The sequence below is a fragment of the Tympanuchus pallidicinctus genome, unplaced genomic scaffold, assembly GCF_026119805.1.
Source record: "Tympanuchus pallidicinctus isolate F22 unplaced genomic scaffold, pur_lepc_1.0 scaffold1, whole genome shotgun sequence".
Classification (NCBI taxonomy): Eukaryota; Metazoa; Chordata; class Aves; order Galliformes; family Phasianidae; genus Tympanuchus; species Tympanuchus pallidicinctus.
Window position 1 is genome coordinate 42,546,335 of NW_026294618.1, and position 23,301 is coordinate 42,569,635.

General features: G+C 38.6%; 1 protein-coding gene across 4 annotated transcripts in view; it reads right to left on the bottom strand.

Annotated features, from left to right (window-relative positions):
- The window catches only part of PDSS2 (decaprenyl diphosphate synthase subunit 2), a 105,760-nt gene that overhangs the window by 46,954 nt on the left and 35,505 nt on the right, over positions 1–23,301 (bottom strand). For all 4 annotated transcript variants that reach the window (XM_052672525.1, XM_052672514.1, XM_052672542.1 and 1 more), the window contains exon 2: positions 17,221–17,352. In XM_052672525.1, the coding sequence (XP_052528485.1) occupies positions 17,221–17,352 (132 nt within the window). The remainder of the gene's footprint in view (positions 1–17,220; positions 17,353–23,301) is intronic.

The following is a 23,301-nucleotide window of genomic DNA, read 5'->3' on the forward strand; positions in this document are numbered from 1 at the left end:
TCATAAACACATTAGAAAAAGCAAATGAAACAAACAAACAAGCAAATGCCCACAGTCAAAAGATCTTAGGTAGAATTACAGAAGGCAGACTACACACTTGCAGGACAAGGGACTGTTTTCAGAAGAAAATACTCCCAGTCTGTGTACACGTAAGAGTTGGAAGTGAGGGAAGGAAGCAGCAGAAGAGATCATCTTAAATAATCAGCCAGATCTAACAGGGTCACACAAGACACTACTGTAGTCCAAACAGGCTAATAGAATACACATTGAATTAAGGTAAAAATGCCAGCAGAAGCAGTGTTTCCCCCAACTCTTGGTTTCTGATACTAGTCAAATAATTACTGGGAAACTGCACTTCATTGAGGAGGAATTAGGGAAAGCCAAAAAAAGATTTTGGGGAAGTTACACTAACAATCTGAGTAATACAGAACACATATTCCAATGAGAAACTCCACCAATTAACATAAAGACAAAGCTGGTATTGAATCTGTAGACCAACCTGTTCACAGCTATTTAAAGAAAATGTACATACCTAGACTTTAGAAACAAATTTAAGAGAAGGAAATACCTGGACTATCATAGGATTGTTAGAATCATAGAATGGCTTGAGTTGGAAGGGACCACAAGGATCATCAAGTACCCTGCTGCGGGCAGGGTTGCCAACCACTGGATGAAGTACTAGATCAGGTTGCCAAGGCCCCATTCAGCCTCGCCTTGAACCCCGTGTTGTGGGGCATCCATAATCTCTCCAGGTAACCTATTCCAGTACCTCATCATCCTCAGTAAAAAACTTTCCCCTGAAATCTAATCTAAATCTTCCCTCCTTTAGTTTAAAACCACTGTCCTCTCACTATCTACCCAGATAAAAGGCTGTTTTCCCTCATATTTATAATCTCCCTTTAAATATTGGAAGGCTGTAATGAGGTCCTGAAGCCTTCTCTTCTACAGACTGAACAAGCCCAGCTCCTTCAACTTGTCTTCACAGGAGAGGTGCTCCAGCCCTCTGATCTGATCTGATCCTTGCCCTGTTGGCCACCCCTGTTCTGATGCAGCCCAGCATACCATTGGCCTTCTAGGCTGCAAGCACATGCTGCTGGCTCTTGTTATGTTTTTCATCTACCAGGACTCCCAAGGCCTTCTCAACAGGACTACTCTTAAGGAATTCTTCTTCCAGTCTGCATACATATCCAGGATTACCCTGACCCAAGTGCAAAACTTAGCACTTTGCTTTGATGAACCTCATTAAGTTCATATGGGGCCACTTTTGGAGTTTTTCAAAGTGATGATTTCCTTTTTCCAGTCACAAGGGACTTCACCTGGCAGTCACTGCTTTTCAAATATGATGCAGAGTGGCTCCTTTAGGACCCAGGGATGCATGTCATCCAGCCCCATAGACTTGTACATACTCAGTTTTGTGAGGCACTTGCTCTGCCCCTGTGTTGGGGGGGGGGGGGGAGGGGGGGGGAGGGAGTTTGCTCCCCCAGTTTCCACTGAGATTATCAGGCAAAGATAAAACACAACCCAGTGGCTTGAAACTAAGCCAATTAAGAAAAAAATAAGGTGAAGTTACTTTCCAAAAGGAGTACAAGAGGTAAAGACGGACTCTCCATCACTGGCAAAACTGAAGATGATGCTTCATGAAATTCCACTGAAGTATAAGGATTGGAGCTGATTAAAGTTGGGAAAATCCTAAGACCTGTTTTGTACTGCAAGCTGATCTATCAAAATGATGTCTGTTATTCATGTACGTCTGAACCTTAAAGCCAAGAGAGGAAAACTTCAGAAAACAAATAACAAATGAGATTTGGCACCACTTAGCAGTGGGCCCTGAATTTAAAAATTTACTATGGGTGAGTAGCCTATTTTCTTTTAAGGATGCACAGATATTTTCAGGATTGGGATTTCTGAATGCATTTCAGCCACTTTGTTCAGCAGACTGCAAAAGCAGGACCACTTTGCTCATTAAAGTTACCTTGCAATCACAGTACAAGATCATCCAAAGCCACCAGGAGGCTGGGAACCTGTCCTGCTAACACAGCTTATTTCTATCTTACTGTTGCAGACAAAAAATGTTTAAAAAAAAAAAAGGAAAAAAAAACCCAAACATGTTCTACAAGAGGAAACAACCTTTGTCCAGAATTCATGTTCATCTTCACACATTCAGGCACTCACACTGGTAACACGATGTATTTGGCACTGTACTCCCACAAAAAAAAAAAACACCCAACAACAACGACAACCAAATGAGATAAAGCAAAACTGAGACCATCTACAAAATTATTTTATGTACATAAAGGTATATATTTTATCTAAGTATACATACTTTTTTTAAACACAATTTTTTATATAACCATTTGGGGGTTCTGGCCATGCAAGTCACATTTATTAAAGGCAGCACGTCAAATAAGAGTTGACAATTACAGGCTATATCAATACACATTATGCCAGATGGTAATGAGCCATACACAAAGGGCCAGCCATCCAAAATAATCACACCATTTTCCACAGAAATGTTGAAGAGGTTATGGTTTATTACACAGTGCTCATTAGATATACAGTGGCAGCATTAGCAATTTTTCCTTCATTTGTGTCTCATTTAAGACTCTGCCCCCGCAAGCCCATTCAAATTAGTACACAAGGTTAAAATCATTATGGTCAGAGGGAAAAAAACTGAACCGCATTTTGCATTTTATAGTAATGGTGGATCAAAAGCCCCTGGAATCTATTCTTCTCCGAACTGTTATCTAACACAGCATTCTAAAAAGAGTAAAAGCCACTGTAAGCAGAGACTTGACATGAAGATAGACTATTTTAACTGAGCAAGCTCCACATCACTTAATAACACTTAGTGAAAACACCAGTTAAGTTGTGACACCATGCGACAAAAGACATAAAACTAAAAGGTGAAACTGAACTGGAAGTTTTGAACATTCCTATCTGCATTTCAATTTGCTGCTTTGACAGCACTGAAAATTCAAGTGTCCAAAAGGCCACTTTCAGAGTAGGTTAGAAGCACAGTTGTCTGAAATAGCAAGAGTGTCACCTTTGAGAAAAAAATTAGGTATGATTTAAAGCACCTTTCCACCCAGCTGCATGTGCTGATTCACAGCTAAAATTGTCTGCTGGAGACATTTTCCTGCCTGTCCAGTCTATAAAAGTACATGAGTGAAAAGATGTATTGAGGTCAATGTGAATATTTCCCTGCACTAAAAAAGATGAGTCTTATCAATTAAAAACATGCAGATGTTTCCAAGCCTCCAAGTGAAAGCGAGAAGTCAAAAAAAAAAACCACCCAAAACTGTGGAAGATGGAGGAATTGAGCACTGCAAGCATCAGCTGACAACAGGAATGAAGAGAATGGACATTTTGGTCCATGCTCCTGAAGAATATCTTATTTAACAAGGCCTTACAAATAAATAAATAAAATAAAAAAATCCATCTAAAACTGGTTTTAAACTGTCTTCCTGTTCTTATCTACATCTGCCTTACAACCTGTGCCTGCTGCCAGCCAGCTCCTATGCCAGCACACAGATTACCTCTTCAGACAGCCAGAGCACCCAGGCACGAAAGCCAGACTTGTCTTCTGATATCCTTTGGACGAAGGGGATTGATGTTCTATTTTCTATGCCAAACGTCAGCCTTTCCAGAGAGGACTTTTCCTCTCCTGCCAATTAATCCACTTCTTCATTGCCAAAGGGACGTTAACTTCTGCAGAGATCATTCTAGACCACCTAGTAAAGCCAACAACCAAATTTCAGCACTGGACAAAAAATGTTTCCATTGACTCTGCAGAGGAAATTTGTCAGTCAGAAGTCATAGCTTATGTATGCTATGCACATGCATTGGATATACCTGCAGGTTCACCACTGGCCTCGGTGAATTTTATTTATTTGGGGTTTTTACTCCTATGACAGAAACACGCCTCTAATATGAAATAGCATTTTATGAAAACCACCAAACGAGGGATAGAGGGTGATGTTTCTGAAGCTGAAGACCTCTGCTCAACAATCAATACTGTTGCTAATCTTGAAGAAAAAGAAGTACTGTTGTTCCCTTAAAACAGCTGTACAAAACTTGGAAAAAATGTGATGCTAAAGATGTTTAAACTTGATCAAATGCAAGAAGATCAAGCAAAATGGAGTATTTTAAAGATGAGCTATTGTAAGGATCTTCTGGCTTACTGAATGGAGTGAGTTGCAGGTTTTATAACCAGGATTCCAAAAAAAGGGGAAGATATGAGAACGAAACCTTTAGCAACAGCTGTGATAGCGTGACCTTGGAGAAAATTAGATACATGATGCAAGGAGAGAAAGTAAGACACAACTGAGAAAAGTATTGTGAAGAAAACACTCAAAAGATGAGGCATAAATTAAATAATTTGTGAATTGTATGACTGTGTTACCACTAAAACAGAAGTCAAATGAAACATGGCAATGAAGAAAATCAGGTATTTTTGTTATGGAAATTCTCTTACAACAGCAGCATGGTCAGTCAGACTGCCTATGAAATGACTAAGCATCATCCAGTCCGTCCATCCATCCAAGATTAACTCAGATGTACTCTATAGACCCTCCACAACAAGCAGTCTTCAGTTGCATCCCATACAACATCTATTCCATAACAAATTTCACATCACAGATAAAAAAAAATACTATTCTTTTTAGCCAAAACATTTAAATACACAATAATTAAAGAGAAATAAGGTTGACATTTACAGATAAATGGAAGAAATAGGTTACTAACAATACGAGTCAGCAGTGTGCCTTGGCAGCTAAGGCATCAAACCACATGTTGGGGTACATAGCCAGCCAGTCAGAGAAAGTGATTCTCCCACTGTCTTTAGCGGTGGTGCAGACTCATACTGAATGTTGTATGCTGTTCTGGATTCCAAAACATTAAAAGGACGTTAAGGTCCTCAAATGTGTCTAGTGGAGGGCAACAAAGCTGATAAAGGGACTGGAAGGCATACGCTGCGAGGAGAGGCTGCAGATGCTTGGAAAAAGTGGGCACAGCAGAAAGCTGTATGAGAGGAGGCTCAGATTGGGCATTAGGAAAATTTACTTACTATGAGGATGATCAGACACTGAAACAGGCTTCCTAGAGAGGTGTTTGACACCCCGTGCCTGTCAGCGCTCAGGAGACATTTGGACAATGCCCTCAATAACATACTGTAACTTTTGGTCAGCCCTGAAGCACTCAGGAAGGTCCCTTCCACCAGAACTATTCCAATTCTAATTTTATGACCGTGTTTTCTCTTACTATATATTAGCGACTTCTCAATCCCCCAAGACTTTGAAGCATGAATAAAATTTTATTTGCAATGAGTAAAGGAACAGTTTGAAACAACATAACAGAAATTCCCACTACCATGTACTGACAACTATGCAGATACCACCAGCAAATGCCATCATGACTTATCACTCTAAGTGTCTCTCTGAAATATCGCTGAAGAGGTTGTCTATAATTGCATTCAATGTAGCTAGAAGTTGAGGTGCAGTAACCTTGACATTAAAGCTCTGCTACTAATGACACTTGAAATACATCGAACCCTTTTTATGCACGAGAAAAGAAGGTAACCTTTTTTTATGCAGTGAAGAAAACCTGATAAATGAGCAGTCCTGCTAAGAGAATGGATGGTTCACATGTCTAAATGCATAAGAAAAAGGCACTGGGGAAAAGAAACAAAATCCTCTGAATTACCAGAATGTAGTTTACAAGGTAGTTACAATTTTTTTATCGTGCTTATATAAAATCATAACATATATTCTGAAATGTCAACAAATATCCAACTCACAGAGGAAAAAAGAACACAAAAATTTACACAGCACGATCACAGATACCTCATGTGAACAAGGAAAGCTGTCCTATTCTGAGCATCTGTAACTGCATTTTTATTACTCGGGAGTTAAACCTGTGGTTCCTGAACTTTCCAACTTTATTGGAGAGGGACACATAACACCATGCATTTAAATTGTTTACTACAGGAACACTTCCACTTTCCACAGAGCAGAAGTATTCAGCAGATGGGTATTGCCTGCAATGAACAAAGAGTGAGACAGATAGCCAAAGGAAGACAGGAGACTTTCTCAGAGACCTTGCCTCTTGGAGCAGGTGTGTTGATAGAAGCACAGCAGGGAAATGATAATAAACCTTTGAGAGTAAGGCAATGACTGCTGCTTCTGGGACCACATCAGTACAGCACAAGCATTTGGCACTACTGATATCTGCAAACTTTTAGTAGGAGGAGGAGTATATATTTTATGCAAACGAAGTATAAGACAAGACTATGAAAATGTGTCTTTTGATGAGCAAAATTACTTCCCATTATCCCACTGGCACAATTTCCATCTATTTTTACCTCATTTACATCAGTTCATAACAAATCTGAAAATCTCATTCTTCCATTTTTTGGTCTTTCCATCCCCAAACAATTCAATGTATACATTTTAATAAGTGGTATTCAGAAATTATCAATTAATTCCAAGAACATTAACCCCAAGTAAGTACTGCTGGAGAGAGAGCTACATGTTAATGAAACATCTCCAAGAGAAAATCTTCTGCAAAATTCCTCTCTGAGTCCACAAAACAGGGCCTACTATTGCTTGCAGCTACTACTACAATCCTGATAACATTCAGGTAGTTGACTGAAACAGCACATGAAATTACACGAACTTTTTATGTTGGTTTTGGTGCATAGTTTCAGAAGCCAGAATGAAATTTCAGCCACAAGTCTGAAGTTCGTTTCCACAGAACGCTGTTTTGATGAAACACAGTAATTATGTACAATATTGTACAATATCTGAAACTCAAGTTTTCCTCCTTTTCTGGAAATACTAGATGCATAATTTCCTTGGCTACTTCTTCTCTTTCCACAAAAATTTACCGAAGTTTGGTCAGTCTTTAGAAAAATTAAAAACTCCAGCTGCCAATACTATAATACACTTCCAGGTTTTGGCAGTCAAGCTCTCCCAGAATCTCATTGCACTGAATATGCTCCATAATCAGACCATCAGTGCCAATCAGAACTTTTCAACTGCTGCACGACTTAGGAAAAAAACATCATTTGCCTTTCTGATTTCTTTTTTGACTGCCTTACCACCTTCTCATGCAACATTATTAAAATGCAGTCATGAAATCTCTATCCTTATTTTTCTAACTCCGTATTTCTCTTGTAAAATCACTAATCATTGTGCTATCATATTTCTAGCAACTTAAACTCAGAATGCAACCACTATCTTCAAATTCTGGCTTGCTAGTCTTGCAATCCACACAATCCTAAAATCTTGTATTACATAATATTTTAACTTTCCTCTTCTTCTAATAATGAAGGTACAACATAACAAGGACTCATATTTTCTATTTTGATCTACTGAAGAATCACCTTAAGTTTCTGCAAAGATAGTTCATTTTTTATTAATGAATCTTTTCCATCACATTAATCTTTGCAATCATTTCTCAGTATTTTCTCTTATCGAATATATCTTACATCAAATACAAACCACCTCGCTTGTGAAGATGAATATCTACCAAATGATGATCTCAAGATGCACTGAAATAATGCACAGAAGTAAACATGACCAATGTCTACTTAAGAGGGAGTCAGTCAAACAAGCTGTTTCTGCCTATCCATCACCCACTGAAGAAAAAAGTAAGTCTCTGAATTAAGGACCTCCTTATTTCACAGTCTCTTCAAGAATTTAACTTAAAATCCTTTCTTCCCATCTTCAAAAAGAAAAAACAAAACAAAAAAACAAACAAAACACGAAACAAACATAACCAAACACAAAATCCACCCATATTTAGACACTCTGCACTTGCCTCTCTTCTTGTTTTTTTCTGGTGACATGGCCAGATAGAGAAAATCTTTTATGGCCTTGAACAACCTGAGCTACAGTACTACAATAACTGGTAACTTCTTTTTCCTTGAGTTTTCTTCATGTTCCTGCTCTCTGTATGTACTCAATGATCTGCTTTTATATTGGAATGCAATACAAGCAACCACGCTTTGTCTAGCAGAAATGTCCTGTTTATACAGGCCTTAGCAGTTATTCAATAAAGAAACTTACAGTGCAAAGAAACTTTGTATTTTGGAGAAATTGTTAATTTCTAGTCAAAAGATAGAACATTCAGATGTATCTTCCCCTACAAAACAAAGTTGACATCCACCACAATATGCTTTGATTTAGAAGCTTCTCAGAGCTGTCAAACTCCACATGAAAATCTACCACAAGTTTAAAACCAGATAACATTAAAGGATCAGAAAGATTCATTTACTTCATATATAACATGAATCCAGGCTCTAAAACAACCCATTATTTCAAGTAGAAGGAAACGAAGTAGAAAAGGCTACCTTTCCTGAGACAGCATCATTCATTAATAATCAGGCTCACTCGTACTTAAACTCCGTCCCAGAACAGCACAAGAGAAACAGCATATTCCTCATACATAGACAAATACAGCAAAGACCCACGCATACTTTACATTAAACTTGTGGGATACGAGCATCTTCCCTCAACTGCACACCATCAGTTGGAAAGTTTTGCAATATCTTCAGTTACAGTATATCAGTGTGTTGATTGAGACATATAAGAAAACAGATTAATTGGTACAGCAACTTTTGTAATATTTAACTTTCCAATTTTCTGAGTACTGTGGAAGTTAGTATTGAAACTTTGCAATTGCACTGTAAAATTAGAAAAGGGAGAAGTTAATGGCTTGGGCATGAGAAAAGGAGAGCTGTTATTTTAGCATATGGGAAAGCATAAGAGACATTCTGGGATTGCAGGACAAATTAATTATAAACATACAGTTACTTCAAATCTTTGCTGCGGTACAACTGGTCACATTGGCATCACACTAGTAGTTGTGAGTGACAAGCAGCTGCCATCTTAGGGCAGCTTTGCAGTGCTGTCATCACAGCATGGAGTCGCACTCACATGACAGAAGTTTCTCTTCACATAACTTATTTATTAAGAAAGCATAAAAGTTCTTAAACAGAACTGTGAAGTGGACTGGTACATGGGGATGCCATTTCCCCAGGAAGGCTGTGCTAGGTCTTCCTATCAACAGGTCACCTATGCTTTCTTTAAGATCTCCCACTAGAATGAAGCAGAACTTGTTCCCATAGGCACCACTGACTCACTGCAGTTTGTTTTTCGTCAGTGCAGTTTGGCACACTGCAGATTCTTGCAGTCCACTACTCACTTCACAAGCAGTAGGAGGAGGAAGACCCAGAAACAGAGTGGACTGGAAAGAGACAGCAGGCAGCACTGTATTTTCTCCAAGGTAACCCCTCTCTACTATGAATATGAAAATCATTTGTAGTGTACATATTGAGTTTACCTTGCTCTGTTATCTGGTGCTAAATAGATTTATTTTGAACAAGTTTCAAGTCTATATTCCTCCATAGTCTTGGATTAGCTTTACTGCAGAGTATTCTGATTTATTCTATGCTGTGCAGAGAGGACCTTTTCTTATTCAACACAAAATTGCTGTATTTGCACATGCTATGTATGCTGAAAACAATAAAAAGTTAATGAAGAAAAGTATTGCTTGTAATGAATTAGTAATATTGTTAAATTTGGAGTTGATTCTTATTGTTGTGTGTAGAAGATGATCAATAGGAATATGTAATCAAGTTGTATGTGCTTTTCATCTCCTGAGATTCATCTTGTAAATGAGATGAAGAATCTCACAGGGTTCATCCTGTAGAGCAAAAACTAAACAGAATAATTTAAAACAATCACTTAGATTTCTTCTAACTAAAAGCTAAGAGGTTTTCCAAGGTTTGGGAAACAAAACTGTACATTTCTTAAAGATTATAAAAGACATCACTACTTATATTTTGAGATGCTTTTCTCCTTTACCTTTCAAAGAAGTAATTTTGTCAAGAGCCTCGCATTCCTTAAATACTTAGATACTGAATATTTTAGGACCATGCATTTTCCCTACCAGCTAATTAGCTAAGCTTCAAAAACATGGTAGTCAGGATACAGCACCTTCACTGGAAGCCAGCTTTGCAGAAGATAGGAATAAGATGAGTAACACCCAAAGGAAATATTTTTTATGATAAAGAGTCCTAATGTGTCCCAGTAAAGGTGAGGATTGATTGTTAAGGCCTATTGTTACTATAATTAGAAGTCAAACACCAATTAGTAGTTCCATTAATAAGATTAATCTCTGCAATATCTGCAGCTGAGACCCAGGGCTTGGAAGCAATAAGGCGGTATGAATTTAAAGTGCAACAGCCATTCTGCAATAAAACTTTCAGTCTGCATACATAGACCAGACAAAAGAAAAAAAAGCTCTACCTTCTTAGAGTTTTGCATTGCTACACACACTTTTGATCTTGCAACATCTTTCTCATTTCTTGCTTTTTATTTTCTTTAATGTGTTATGAGTGATTTACACCATTCATGAGGACAGGAGCAATGCAGTATAAGGTCTTCCAAACTCCAGTTCTTGGCCACTCCGACTACACTGCATCAGGTCAGGGTAAATCTGGTTTTGTTTTCCACTACTGACAGACAAGAAGCAATGAAAAAAACCAAAACCTTCTTACAATTCTGTATGTACTCCCCAGGTGAAAGAAGTTCAAAATACAACTAACCATCATTCACTTACTTCCAAACACAGAAGTAAGAAACAGTGAAAGGCAATCTTTCATTTTAATAAACAATATAGTTCAGAAAAACTGAGAGAAGCAAAAAGTCTGAAGGAGAGGTGAAAAGTCATGCTCTTACACTCTACGTTTTTGTAGGTACTGAAGTATCATTTTAATGGTGATTCTTTGATTTTATTTCATCCAAGTTTTGTCTTTTGCAATAAATGTCTAACAGAATTTGTTCACAGATAAATCTCCCCTGTTTTGACTATGAAGATAAAAGCTCATCTGGGCAAGGTAGAAAGAAGACTTTTTCAAAATCTAGTGACAAACAGATCAAGGAAACCTCTAAATGATACTTATATTGTAACAATACAACTGATCTCATCTTCACCAAAATTTACTAATGCTTGCCATTGCTTATTAATGGAGAGCTTTTGTAACAGATTTGTATTTTCCTCCTTTAAAAGTGAGTCCATCTGATTTCTTAGTATAGGACTACTGATAAAGTCATTATAGATTTACGTATAGGCAGCCATATCTCAGATGGAACACATTTAAACAATTATTTTAAAATAAATTTTAAAAAACCAAACAACAATGTGACTTTTAAACTCATCTAGAGTAGAAAGAATTTGCTAGCAAAAGACTATTCATGAGAGGTACAAATCTTAAAGACAGCAGAAGATGTCCTTCAGCCAGAGTAATTGTTACGTTTTCCTAAACCAGAAGTAGCCCTTTGCTATTGTAGTCACTACTTGGCTTGAGAGATGCGACAGCCCTCTGAGTCACAACTCTGAGTTTAGTTGCACTCAAGACAGGACAAAGGCTATTTGCTAATAATCAAAGCCCCCAGGGAATGCAGAGCCCAAGGTGCATATTCAAGCATAACAGATATTCTGTTGATCACTCCAACTGGAACACATTTTATTTTCCTCAGTCTTCAGAGAAGATGTGCTCACACCTCAAATGCTATGATGCTAATTATCCAAAGAAGAATATTGCCATTTTGGTTTTCCCTCAACCATAAAATCCCAATTCAACAGCAGTCCAGGACAGAGGTCAACAAACCAACGTCCATCTGTATAAATCTGTGCAGAACGTAGCTCTCAGAAATAAACAGTCGTAAGCCTACAACCACTACATCTTGGACTATGCTAGTTCTCATTTACCTGTGTAGTCTGAAAGAGTCCAAGTAACACCATCATTCACATAGCATCAATTCCCTGGAGGCAGCCTGATTGCCTCTCATGCACACGGCTGTTAAAGACTGCTCCAACAAGCACAGCATCACTTCTTATGTCTGTCATGGCATTGGTTTTACAGAAAAAACAGACAAAGCTGCAGATGGTGAACTGACTAGAGATTCCTTATATCTCCACTAAGACTCAGGGATACCCATCAGAAGTCACTAAGACTGATGATAACTTAACACTTGTGTTCTCATAATCAGCCTGGGATTGGCCCATGCCACTAACGTGGAAAACGTGGGTATGGAAAGTTTTTCTGTTTTCATATCCAGCAAAGAAAAGCCAGGAGTAAACTTCATAGAACTGCAAAGGGACAAAGCAGTAGAAGCCCTAACTTAACGAAACTGGAGAAACTTCGAGAGAAAGAACAACCAGTGGACGAATACTCTGGTCAAGACTTGGTAATTCCTAGAGACCTTTAGGTTGCAAATCAGTTTTCCATTAGAGATGGTGAGGACAAGATGACTTGAGGTATTTGTGATGACAAGAACATGTAAAATCAGATAGTGTGATGTGTTTGCATGTGCTGTGTCCAAAAACAGAAAAAGATAAAAAAAAAAAATAGTATCTGGGGAACTTAGTAAGAATTTGTACAGGAACCTGGTGAGTGAAGGACTCAACACCATAACAAGAACTAGTATCTGCTGTTAACTGCCACTTTATAGGTTTTTGTTGGAAGCAGCAACAGTACTGGTTCCAAAAATCATTGCTGAAACACTCAGGAAAAGCAGAACATGTTCACGCTGACTGTCACTACAGTTTCACTGCCACTATTTCAAGCAGCAGAAAGGATTCAGAGAAAAGTTTAGGCAGTAAAAGCATGTAAGAAAGCATGTTCGCCTTGCAAGAAATGAATTCCTGGAGCTTTTAAAGGCCAGATGCATAATTCTGAGGGAGAACAGGCAGGGCAGAGCCTAGCAGTGAAAGTACTAATCCAGAAACCTATCGTGATTCATTTACCAGTTCTTTGGTAAAATAGAACTTTCTGTGATCCATTCTACACGCACGCTTGCTGAGTTTGACAAGAGTCTCTTTACTTTCTCAGCGTCCACAGGATCTGACCTTGTGAACACATAGGTAGACCTGGCTGAAAACATTCCAAAAACCCATCAACTAGAAAAAACCTCTGACAAGTGTCCAAAGGAATCTGCAGAGCTGAGGCAATGGGTATCAGTGCTAGAAGGTACTCCTGAAACTGGCACTAAAAGAAGAAGAAAAAAAGAAAGAGTGAAAACATGAAAGAGAAGAAAATAGCTTGCTATAGTAGAGCCAAGGATATTGGTGCCTGAAGAAATGGCATAAGTTTGCTCTTTGGCATCACTTACACTTTCAGCTGCAATATAGAGGCTACATGAGGAATTTGTGACACAGTATAAAGCCAAGAAGATTCCTCAGTTCCAGCCAATGGTGTCTGCCAGTGCCAGACATCAACAGCAGAAGATACCCCTTTGGGTACACAGTGAGAGAGCCCAAGCCCATCTTGGTATCTTCAGTTGTAATTTAGTTGTTGAATTCTAGCTCCAGCTATGAAGCAGAAAGCTATAGGTGTTCAGAAGCCATATGATCCTGGAACATCTATTAAAAACCTTCAGCAGCAAAGACCAACAAGCTGCATACATAACTGTCCAAGCAAGATTTGCTCTGAAAGAAGGCAACCTCTCTGTTGCCTTATGATTATGTCTCTAACATAATCACAAGTTTGGAAATGGGTCTCAAACTCTCATGGAGCTCTTGGCTGCAGCATCACATCTAAGGTGTTCTCTGATACTATTATATCATTATAATTAGCTAGATTCCACCTAAATGTAAATGTGTGTTCTGTGTTCTCTTCAGCAGAGAAAGAACACGAACAAGGTTCAGTTGAATAAAGGATGACGCTTTGCTTAAGCATGGGCAATGACATCAATCCTTATATGACACTGCTTGCATAACTTGTTGAGTGCTGCTCTTCATCATAGCATTTACCATGGCTCTGTAGCCATGGAAATATTTACCTAATGGTAAGAGACCAGCAGGAAGCTTTAATTTTAGGAAATCTGTCCAGCAGGTGAAATAGGGCTGTTTATCACGTTGCCATTCCTTTTCTGCATCCTCTTTTGGGAGCACTGGTGCTGAGCTGGAGGTAATGTCAGGTTCCTTTCCCCGCCAATGGCAATGAAATTAGGTTGCTGGCAGCCTGACAGGGAGGTGGCAGTACAGAGAAAAGCACGCCAAGCAGACACTTGTAACACTTTCCTGTTTATCTTCTGCATGACTCATAAGGTAACCATCAGTTACTATGATATCCCTGTGCACAATGGCCTGTAATTCCCCCCTAGCTGAATGTGGACAGTTCACATCTGCAAATTACAAAGTGCCAAGCTGGAAGCAGTGCTGGCCACAGGCAGCATCATATCACTACACCAACTCTGCTCCTTAAACTACCTAAATTGTAGTCCTCATTACTCTGGAAAAAAGATTGCTCTCTAGTAGCAGGCACCAGTTTTGTTCCATTGTGTACCAGTAAAAACAGATGCAAGTTAAGTAGCTAGCTAATCTATTTTTATGCATTTGGGTCACTGACACATCTAGAGATTGGGAGAACAGGATAAAAAGCTGGCAGTTCCAAATTTAGTGTCCTTAAATTTTAATTATGGATACTGCATTCTTCATTTATACTGTGATTCAAGATATCAAATAGGGAAAAAAGGTTATGCAGAACATGCCTCATCACAAAATGAAAGGTCTTTTTTTTTGTGATACAACAGATGTGATACAACCAGATACAACAGACTGATGTAACCTAGCTACCCACTGTGGGACAGAAGATTTCAAGAGAACACAAGAGCTGACTCCAACATATACAGTAGGAAAAAAAAAACATTGGACTGCTGCAATCACTGACAAGTATTTGAACTTAACTCACGCTCAGATTTCAGAAATGCAATTAACCCCTACCAAATACCCTAAAATCAAGCAAGCTATATCCCAGCTAATAGTCTACAATGCATTGTTCACAACATGTGAGTACCAGACAACGAAGATGCTGGTTACAGTGCCAGAAATAATATTTCCAGCAAAATATTATATGTAAAGTTGAAGTAATTATATGGCATGGTAACAGAAAGAGCTGCATAGTTTACAGCTGAGATGAAACTCTGTAGGAATCAATTTCAAAAAAAGACTTTCAAAGCTGGAGCAGTATATAAGCATTAAAGGATCAAGCACATTTCTTCACTGCATATCACTGAGGAATATACTTTGCCTTTGCTATACAATTCTAATACACACACCATATATAACTACACTGTAACCAAGACAGCAGACAAAGATGTACTAAGGGAAAATGTCCTTTGGTATTTATTCAAGAGAAAGCAGTTTATAAAACATTATTTGTAATACATAAAACAATCGCAAAAGCCCTTTAAGTTCATGATTTTACAAGCTGCCACTTCTCTTTGCTCTTTGTACAGAACTCCTCTTTCTCTCTGTACAGAAATCAAAATGAGAAAAAAGACAGGCATTGAAGAGTGCATTTGGAAAAGTACACAGCCACAAAATCATTAAGAAGAGGGAGAAAAATAAAAAAAGAGTTCCAAGTCAAAGATAAAGCGCCAGGTGACTTCAGTGGAAGGCAATACCTGGCTCACTATGACACAAAATGAAATAAAGCACTGCCATTCTGCTAGTATGCATCAGTTTGCTTGTATCTGCTCCACAATACAGATTTCAGTTGCCACTGAAAATTCACTTAAATTAATGATTCCATAGTTATCACTCTCACAGACAGTAATGAACCTTAAGTGAACCAGTGCGGACGTATTCAAAGCTGTTTCATTTCTGGAATACCTTGGTAACTCTAATCTAGGTATTATAATGGCTATTGACTTGCTCAAACTTAGATTATTAGGCTAGATTTTCAGCTGGTTGAACTGGCATGGCTCCAATGATGTCCATTTACACCAACTGGCTCATTATTAATTCAAGGTCTTATTTGCTCCTCACTGAATACTTCCAATAGTCATCTTCCCAGTGGCAGCTTGAAATGCTCACTAGTTACCTCCACAGTCAGAATCATCATACTCAAAAAGTTGGTTATGAAAACATAATGCTTTTTCTCTCCTTTTATGAGACACACTTAATGAAAACTTCCAAAATCATTTACTTCCAAAATCAACTAAAATACTTTCTGTATTATAATTAACTAAATAGAATTATGCTCTCATGCAGCATCATTTGCATATAAATATAAAAACATTACAACCCTAAGGGGACATTAAGGACAAAACCAAACAAGAACGGAATTAAATAGCTAAAGGGGCATCACAGCCCCTCCTTAACAAGCCTCCTATATCTGTTCTTTTTTCTTACTTAATGTTATTTCTGTCCTTACCTATTCATGTTTATTTTCCTTCTTTATTCTGTTGCTTTAAGGTTTTATATGTATTTTAAGGATGTTATTTGTTTTGGTCTTTTCAGTTTTGAAATGCTATTTGTGCCCTTGTGTATAGGATACAAACCTGTCACTAAGTTTGTGTATCTTCCTTTAATACCCTACAGAGGCCAGAAGCAAAATTGGCTGAAAATACAAGAGTTTTCTCAGCCATTGACACTCAAGCCTTCAAAAGGACTTCAAAAATTTTAATTGTACAGTTTTTCAACCAGAACTTTTTAACATCACTTATTATTTCAGAGGAACAGTTAACTGTCAAACACACACAAAAAAACCAACCACTATTTCTAATTACTGTTGTTACTAGTATCAAATAATTTACTTCAAATACTTAAAAAGATATTTAGGAACTGGATGAAACCTGATTATATCAGTGAGGCCCTGAGGTACCTTAGTGACAGGCTCAGTAATTCAGCTCACATGTGGGAGGTAAGGAACTTTATTCTACACTATAGTGTCAGGGGAAAATATCCTTCAAAGTGGCTGCAATAAAAATGATTTGCTCAGTAAAACAAACTGGTATTCCACACAACTGTCAATCTGACTCTGACATTTCTAGTAAGTAGGTGTACCTAAATTACATCTGAGTAACTCAGAAAAATTCCACTCAATTAATGTATGTACATATTTGATTCTGAGTACCTCTTAACATAAACTTTCAAATACCTAACTTAATTCAAATCTTTTTGATTTAACTGTACCAAGAAACGCCAATTAAGATTTAGACATGGATATCATACGAGCTACACAACTGGCAGGAAATGCTTTTCACCGTGGAAAGCTTATAATAATCCTGTGGAATAAGGATTTATAATTAGGCAAGTATTGATTTTTTCCTTAACAGCTGAGCAGGCCACTAGGATGCTCTGAAATCACCATGACATTGCCAATCAAATGCATTTGTGCGTATCTAGCGAAAGAAAGTTACCACGTACCTGGAATAAATCCCACTGACCATGTTGTGCTGGAAAGAGAGCTCTGCTTTGCTGGGTCCAGCAGCTTTGGAAATAAGCAATACAACCAAACCTCGCATCTGTAAATTATTTCGACTATCATACACAAAACCCCTGCAAAAAAATAAAAATAAAAAAATTAGAAAAGCACATCATTTACAATCCATTTTCACTGCTTATGACAAAACAGAAAGAAAGACTTAGATCTCGAGCTCCCCTCATTTCTCTAAGTCTTTAATAACCATGTTTGCATGAAAATAAGCTGTAATTATTAATCACAAACTTTTGTCACCCTTCACCTGTAACTTACTGTGAAATATTACTACTGCAGAGCAAATTGAGTATTCAGGATTAAATGTCATTTATTTCCAAAGGGTAACACAAGTCCTGTGCTTCATATGATGTCGCAAAATATATATATTTATATTCTTTCTATCCTTGTCAAAGTTGCTTTCTAGTTCCTATGATCACCAGTAAGGCTAAATAGCTACAAAAAAAGGATAATATATCCCAGATGCTATTAAATCTGTAAACTGCTTTCCAGAAGGAGCCCTTATCTCCAATATAATTTAAATATTTGCTGAATAGATAAGAATTACATCACAGATTACTAAGTGATCCAACTCACTTTGTCCCATTGTGTAATTTTCGCCCTAATCACTGAAGAAAATCAATCCAGACCAGTCTGTAAAGCAGCTAACTGACAGGATAGGATGCCTATCTTGGAAGTGCATTTGAATAAGTAGAACATTGTGTGCAAGCTGAAGGTCCATTTGGATTTTTTTCTCATAACGTTTACACCACTTCACAACACAATAATATCTTCGATACACTATTTCACTTATGCAGACATGTAAATATATATAAAAAAAAAAGTAATTTAAATATCCTTCCACATGAAAGTTCACGTGCTACTGCAGATAACCACTCCACTTCTTTTGTCAGTCTTCCTAACTATTCCCACAGTGACAGAGCTGACCTCGTGCCTCCAAAAGCTCAGTGCAGAACAAGCTGGCTCAGGCGGCTGGTGCTGGGTGAGCCTGGCCCCACATGGCCATGATCGCAGCACCATGCACAGCTGTGGTGTGAGGGAAAGCTTCCAAGAGGAATGCACACGGTCATGGCTTAAGACAGCTTCAGAGTTTGGTTCAAGTGAGTTTTAAGAACCAATGTGGTTCACAGTCGCAGCTGAAACTTGGCCAGGTGCAAGCATCAGCCACCAGTCTTAACCTTCAACAGTGCAATTCCATGTTAGCCTCTTAATAGGGCAATAAAATGAAAATGGCAATTCACACAACTGTAAAGATGGTGAAGGATCTAGCAATATAAGATATGCGAGGGGTGGCTGCAGTTCCTGTGTTTGCTCAGCCCAGAGCAGAGGAGCGGAGTAGAGCCCTCATGGCGGCTGCAGCTCCTCACAGCAAGCAGAGAGGCAGCGCTGAGCTCTGCTCTGTGTAACAGCAACAGGGCCCGAGGGAACGGCATGGAGCTGCGTCTGGGAAAGGGCAGGGGGGTTAGGAAGAGGTTCCTCACCAGAGGGCGGTGGGCATGACCCTGAGTGCAAGGAACACTGGGACAGTGCTCTTAGACATAGGGTTTGGTTTGGGGCAGTGCTGTGTGGAGCCAACAGTTGGACTTGGTGGTCCTTGTGGATCTCTTCCAACTTGGGACATTCTGTGATTCTGTGAACACGTTACCTTGCTACCTTATAGCAAATCATAAACTAATCAAAATGTTTCTGTAAATTAGGAGAACATGGGTAATCACTATTTCTGTGGGAGACTAAATTCAGCACAGACATCAGTATTTAACACGAGACTCAACTTTCTGAGGAAAAGCCCCCTCACAGCCATCAGCTCTCACTTCTTCCATCCACAAAGATCCTTTAAAAAAACTGAATATAGCAGCGTAACAACTGCTGAAAAGAAGATGCTGTACAGCTTCCCAGAGCAGACAATGATTTCTCTTTGTAAACCACTCACGCAGTGCTTCCCAACCATTGAAAGCCAGGAAAGCTTACCCGGCTCAGATCAGTTCCTAAGACACAGAGCAGTACTGCAACATACAACCTTGTTTTGCTCACCAGGTATGTATGGGGAGGGATTTTAAAGAGGAGGAGAAAGCTGCTTACCATTAGCATCCTGCGAATTTTCACCCTACATACCTTCATTCCCACTAAGCACACAAAGAATGGCTATTCTTACCACGCTCAAATATATAGCTTCTCTGGTTGAGCTTCAGCTGACCACATTACTTACAAGCAAACAAGTTACACAGCTGATGCAACTAAGTACAAATAGAGTCCTCATATTTCCTCAACACTTATTACAATTCCATCGCTAAAAAAAAAAGTGACTTCAGGAAAACAAATAGACATATTTTTTTTTACCCACATACATATACTGGTAAAACAAGAGTGCCTGACACAATATATGCAGGATCCCAAGAGAAAAGAGTAGTGTTGTTTTGTTTTGTTAAACAAAACATAACATAACAAATTTTGCTGATACTTTAAGTCAGAATGCTTTGGTTTTCCATGCTCAGCGCTCCATGGTTTTCCAACAGACACATTATTACAGAAAGAAGAAAACTGTCCAGATCACCACAAGACTTTAAAGCAGAAACCTTTAAACAGGGCACTGCCCAGAGGGACACTGTGGAAATGAAGTGCTGCAGTGCTTTTAACTTAATAAAGCTTAAGTGAAGAACAAGAGATAATTACCTGTAGTGAAACAGATTCATAGCAATAAGGAAAACAATTGCTTTAGAGCTGTTCTGGGGGGTTGCAACCATGCTCAAAAGAATGCCTTGCATTTTTAGCAGAATGTTATTAATGAGAACTGCAGATGTGGGTGGGGGAAGAACAGGACATAAAAATTACACAGTGTAATAGTAAGGAGCAACACGTCTGTCATTTCTACACCTAGTCATATAGGCTAAATCCAAATCCATATGGTTTGAATGCAATTTTAGACAGAATTTTCTATGAATTACCAGACCCATATTCAAAGTCTTATTCCCTTCAAAACATAACTGAAGCTGTGTTACTGACATGTAACATATCCGTACTAAAGCAAACCGCAGGAGACTTGAAACAAATAAAGCCTACGGTGATCATCCTTTAGAGGCTGGAAACTACTGCAGCTACTTGACATGGCTTCAGGGGTCACATTCACATTCAGAATTAAGCTCCCAAGAGATATTCTGCACAAGTAACAGCTACACAAAAGTCTTCCAGATGGTGCAATTAGTCTTGATGGGTATGTGGCAGGAGACAGGTGCCTCTAGGGAAAAAAAAAGTGAACTAAAAGCTACCCAAGTGAAATTGTGCACACAGAAAAAAAAAGATGCTTCCAGCTCAGACTCTTTTAGAAAACCTCAGCTGAACACAAGTGTTCATGTACATGCACAGTGTAGCTTCCCTCCCTTCTCCCCCCCTCAAAAAAAGAAAAAAGCAAAAAAACCAACAATAACAAAAAACAAAAAAACAAAAAAACAACCAAAAACAACCAGGAGTGTAATTTTGCTTGCTTGCTGTGGAGTTACAGGCTTGGTATCTTGCAAATAACATATTACGTCTTCAGGGGACCTCATGTCAAAAGAAGTAGGTAAGCAAACACTGCGACAATTCAGTTTTGCAAAACGTTGTGAATTTCAGGGGAGGTGTGGAGTGAGCATGTACTCGAGATATTATCCATGTGATAGAATAACCCGTCCAAAAACGCAGATTCACGGTTTTAAACAGAGTATTGTTCACAAAAATTTAATCTGAAAGCACAGGGGAGAAGAGCCCAGCTCTGAAACATGCGCAGTGTGACACCATACAGACACAAGAGACTCACACCACCCACTCAAGCAATGACACTGGCTAATAGCTAATGTGCTGCAAATTACACCTCCTACTACCAGAGTCCTCTGCTGCAGCGAATAAATCAAGCAAACACAAGCATTTCCCTTAATGCTTTGTGTATTTTTCCACATGTGCAGCCATTTCAGTACATTCTGCAGTTAAAATGCTAACCTCCAATAAGTGTCAGGCTTAACTCCTGCATTAATTTCCGTTTCTATAAATAAAGAAATAAGTAATAAACAGAGTGCTGATTGCAAGCTCCACTCCTACTTTTGAGCAATGTTGATTAAATACCGTGAAGATTTAAAGTTATTTGCATTATAGCAGGTCCTCAGACAAATACAGCTAATGCTCTCACCATTTTTTTTCATTACATCATACCCAGAATTTAAACTATAAGAAACATGCAAAATAGAGTGGTGACTGTAAAGAAGAGGTGGATGTGGGTGAAATATGGGAGGGGAAAAAAGCCACAGCCAACTATAAAATCAACTGAATGAATGTGGATGTGTAAGAGATCAAATCCATATGCAGGAGTGCTAGTTCCAACTTAATCTCTAAGAACACAGGAAAAAAAGATCTAATTAAAACAGATATGATAAGGTATTTTACAGTGGTCAGAAAGAGAGTTGTTAAATGTTCAGTCCAACATTTTTTTCTGTTTTCCAAATGCTCTGTTCATTGCCAATGCAAAAACGCCAGGCTCTGTCTGCAGCCCTCCCATTAGTTAGCCAGCAGGCCCCCAGGGTGACCTTCTCTCACAGCCCAGGTGGGTGCTCCGATCGCTGCCCTGATGGCTGGGGGCTAAGTGAACAAATGGCTGCTCTTCTCTTCTCTTTTGGTGATTCTGCCCTTTCCGCACATTTTATTGATGGTGTCCCACTGACAGAATCGTTCATTTTGGTTTGGGTCATATCTGTTTATTTACACGGGGATGAAAACCAGGGAAAGACACTGGGTGCTGAGCAGCCATTCCTCAGCCTCCCCCACACAGATGTTGAACAAAAGGAAGGGAAAAAATCACCTTTTTCTCACCGTTTACACAGCACTAATAAAAAGCAACTGGAAAAGGACCATAACAACCACAATCAATTATGCTGATAAAAAAAGATTTATAAAGCTGGGATAATGTCTTTGAAAAACACAGGCCAGTATTAAGCTGAAATAAAAACTGTTCTGAAAAAGAAACATCTCAATTCTACCTGACAGTCTCAGATGTGACAATATAAACACAGTTTAAATCTGTAACACCTAGGGAAAGTAACACCTATTTTGTCCAAGACAGAAAGATTATCAGAATGTACACATGGTTACAGGGTGCAACTACATTTAAAAAGACGTTTTTTCAAAATCAGTCAAGTCAATTAATTTTAATCAAAATTAATCAATTGTAACTGATGATTCTATATCTGGTGCTAGAAGCAAATGACATGGCTATTTGGTGAGAATATTGGCTACTTTATTAGAAATGTAAGAGTTCTACTAGCCTCAGGGCTTTTATTCAATTTGCTTCATTAATGACTAGTCAGAAATAAATAAGAGAAAACTCTCCTGACATACATTTTCTTAACGGATGCTAAACCACTCTATTACAGATGCACTTACTTGAATCACATGACTGACCATATGACCACACTCAAACAGGCATACACTATTTAATTATATATTTTGTTTATGTTAACAGCAGTCTATGGTGACTTATTTTCACCTAGTGAAATCAAGTAGTGAATTCAAGTACATATTAAATAACCCTCTAGACAACATATCTTCAAACACGTTAAAAATATTTGTCAATTGAAAAAAACAAAACAAAACAACAAAAAAAAACCACCTTATCATGCCACATATTTTGAGCATAATTATCACAGAATGGCTAGTTTGGAAGAGACCTTAAAGCACATCCAGTCCCACCCTTGCCATGGGCAGGGCTGCCACCCCCCAGCTCAGCTGCTCAGGGCCCATTCAACCTGGCCTTGACTGCCTCCAGGGATGGGGCACCACAGCTTCTCTGGGCAGCCTGGTCACACAGATGGGGAGACTGACTGAAGAACATTCAACATACATTAAAATTACAGCTTATAGGAAATGTTGGTGTTTAAGCTAGAATTGGACTCAATTATCTGTGTCGGTCCCTTCCAGCTCAGGATATTCTATAATTCTTTCTGGGGCTGTTACTTACACATTTCTTCTGGCTTCAGTATATATCCCATATG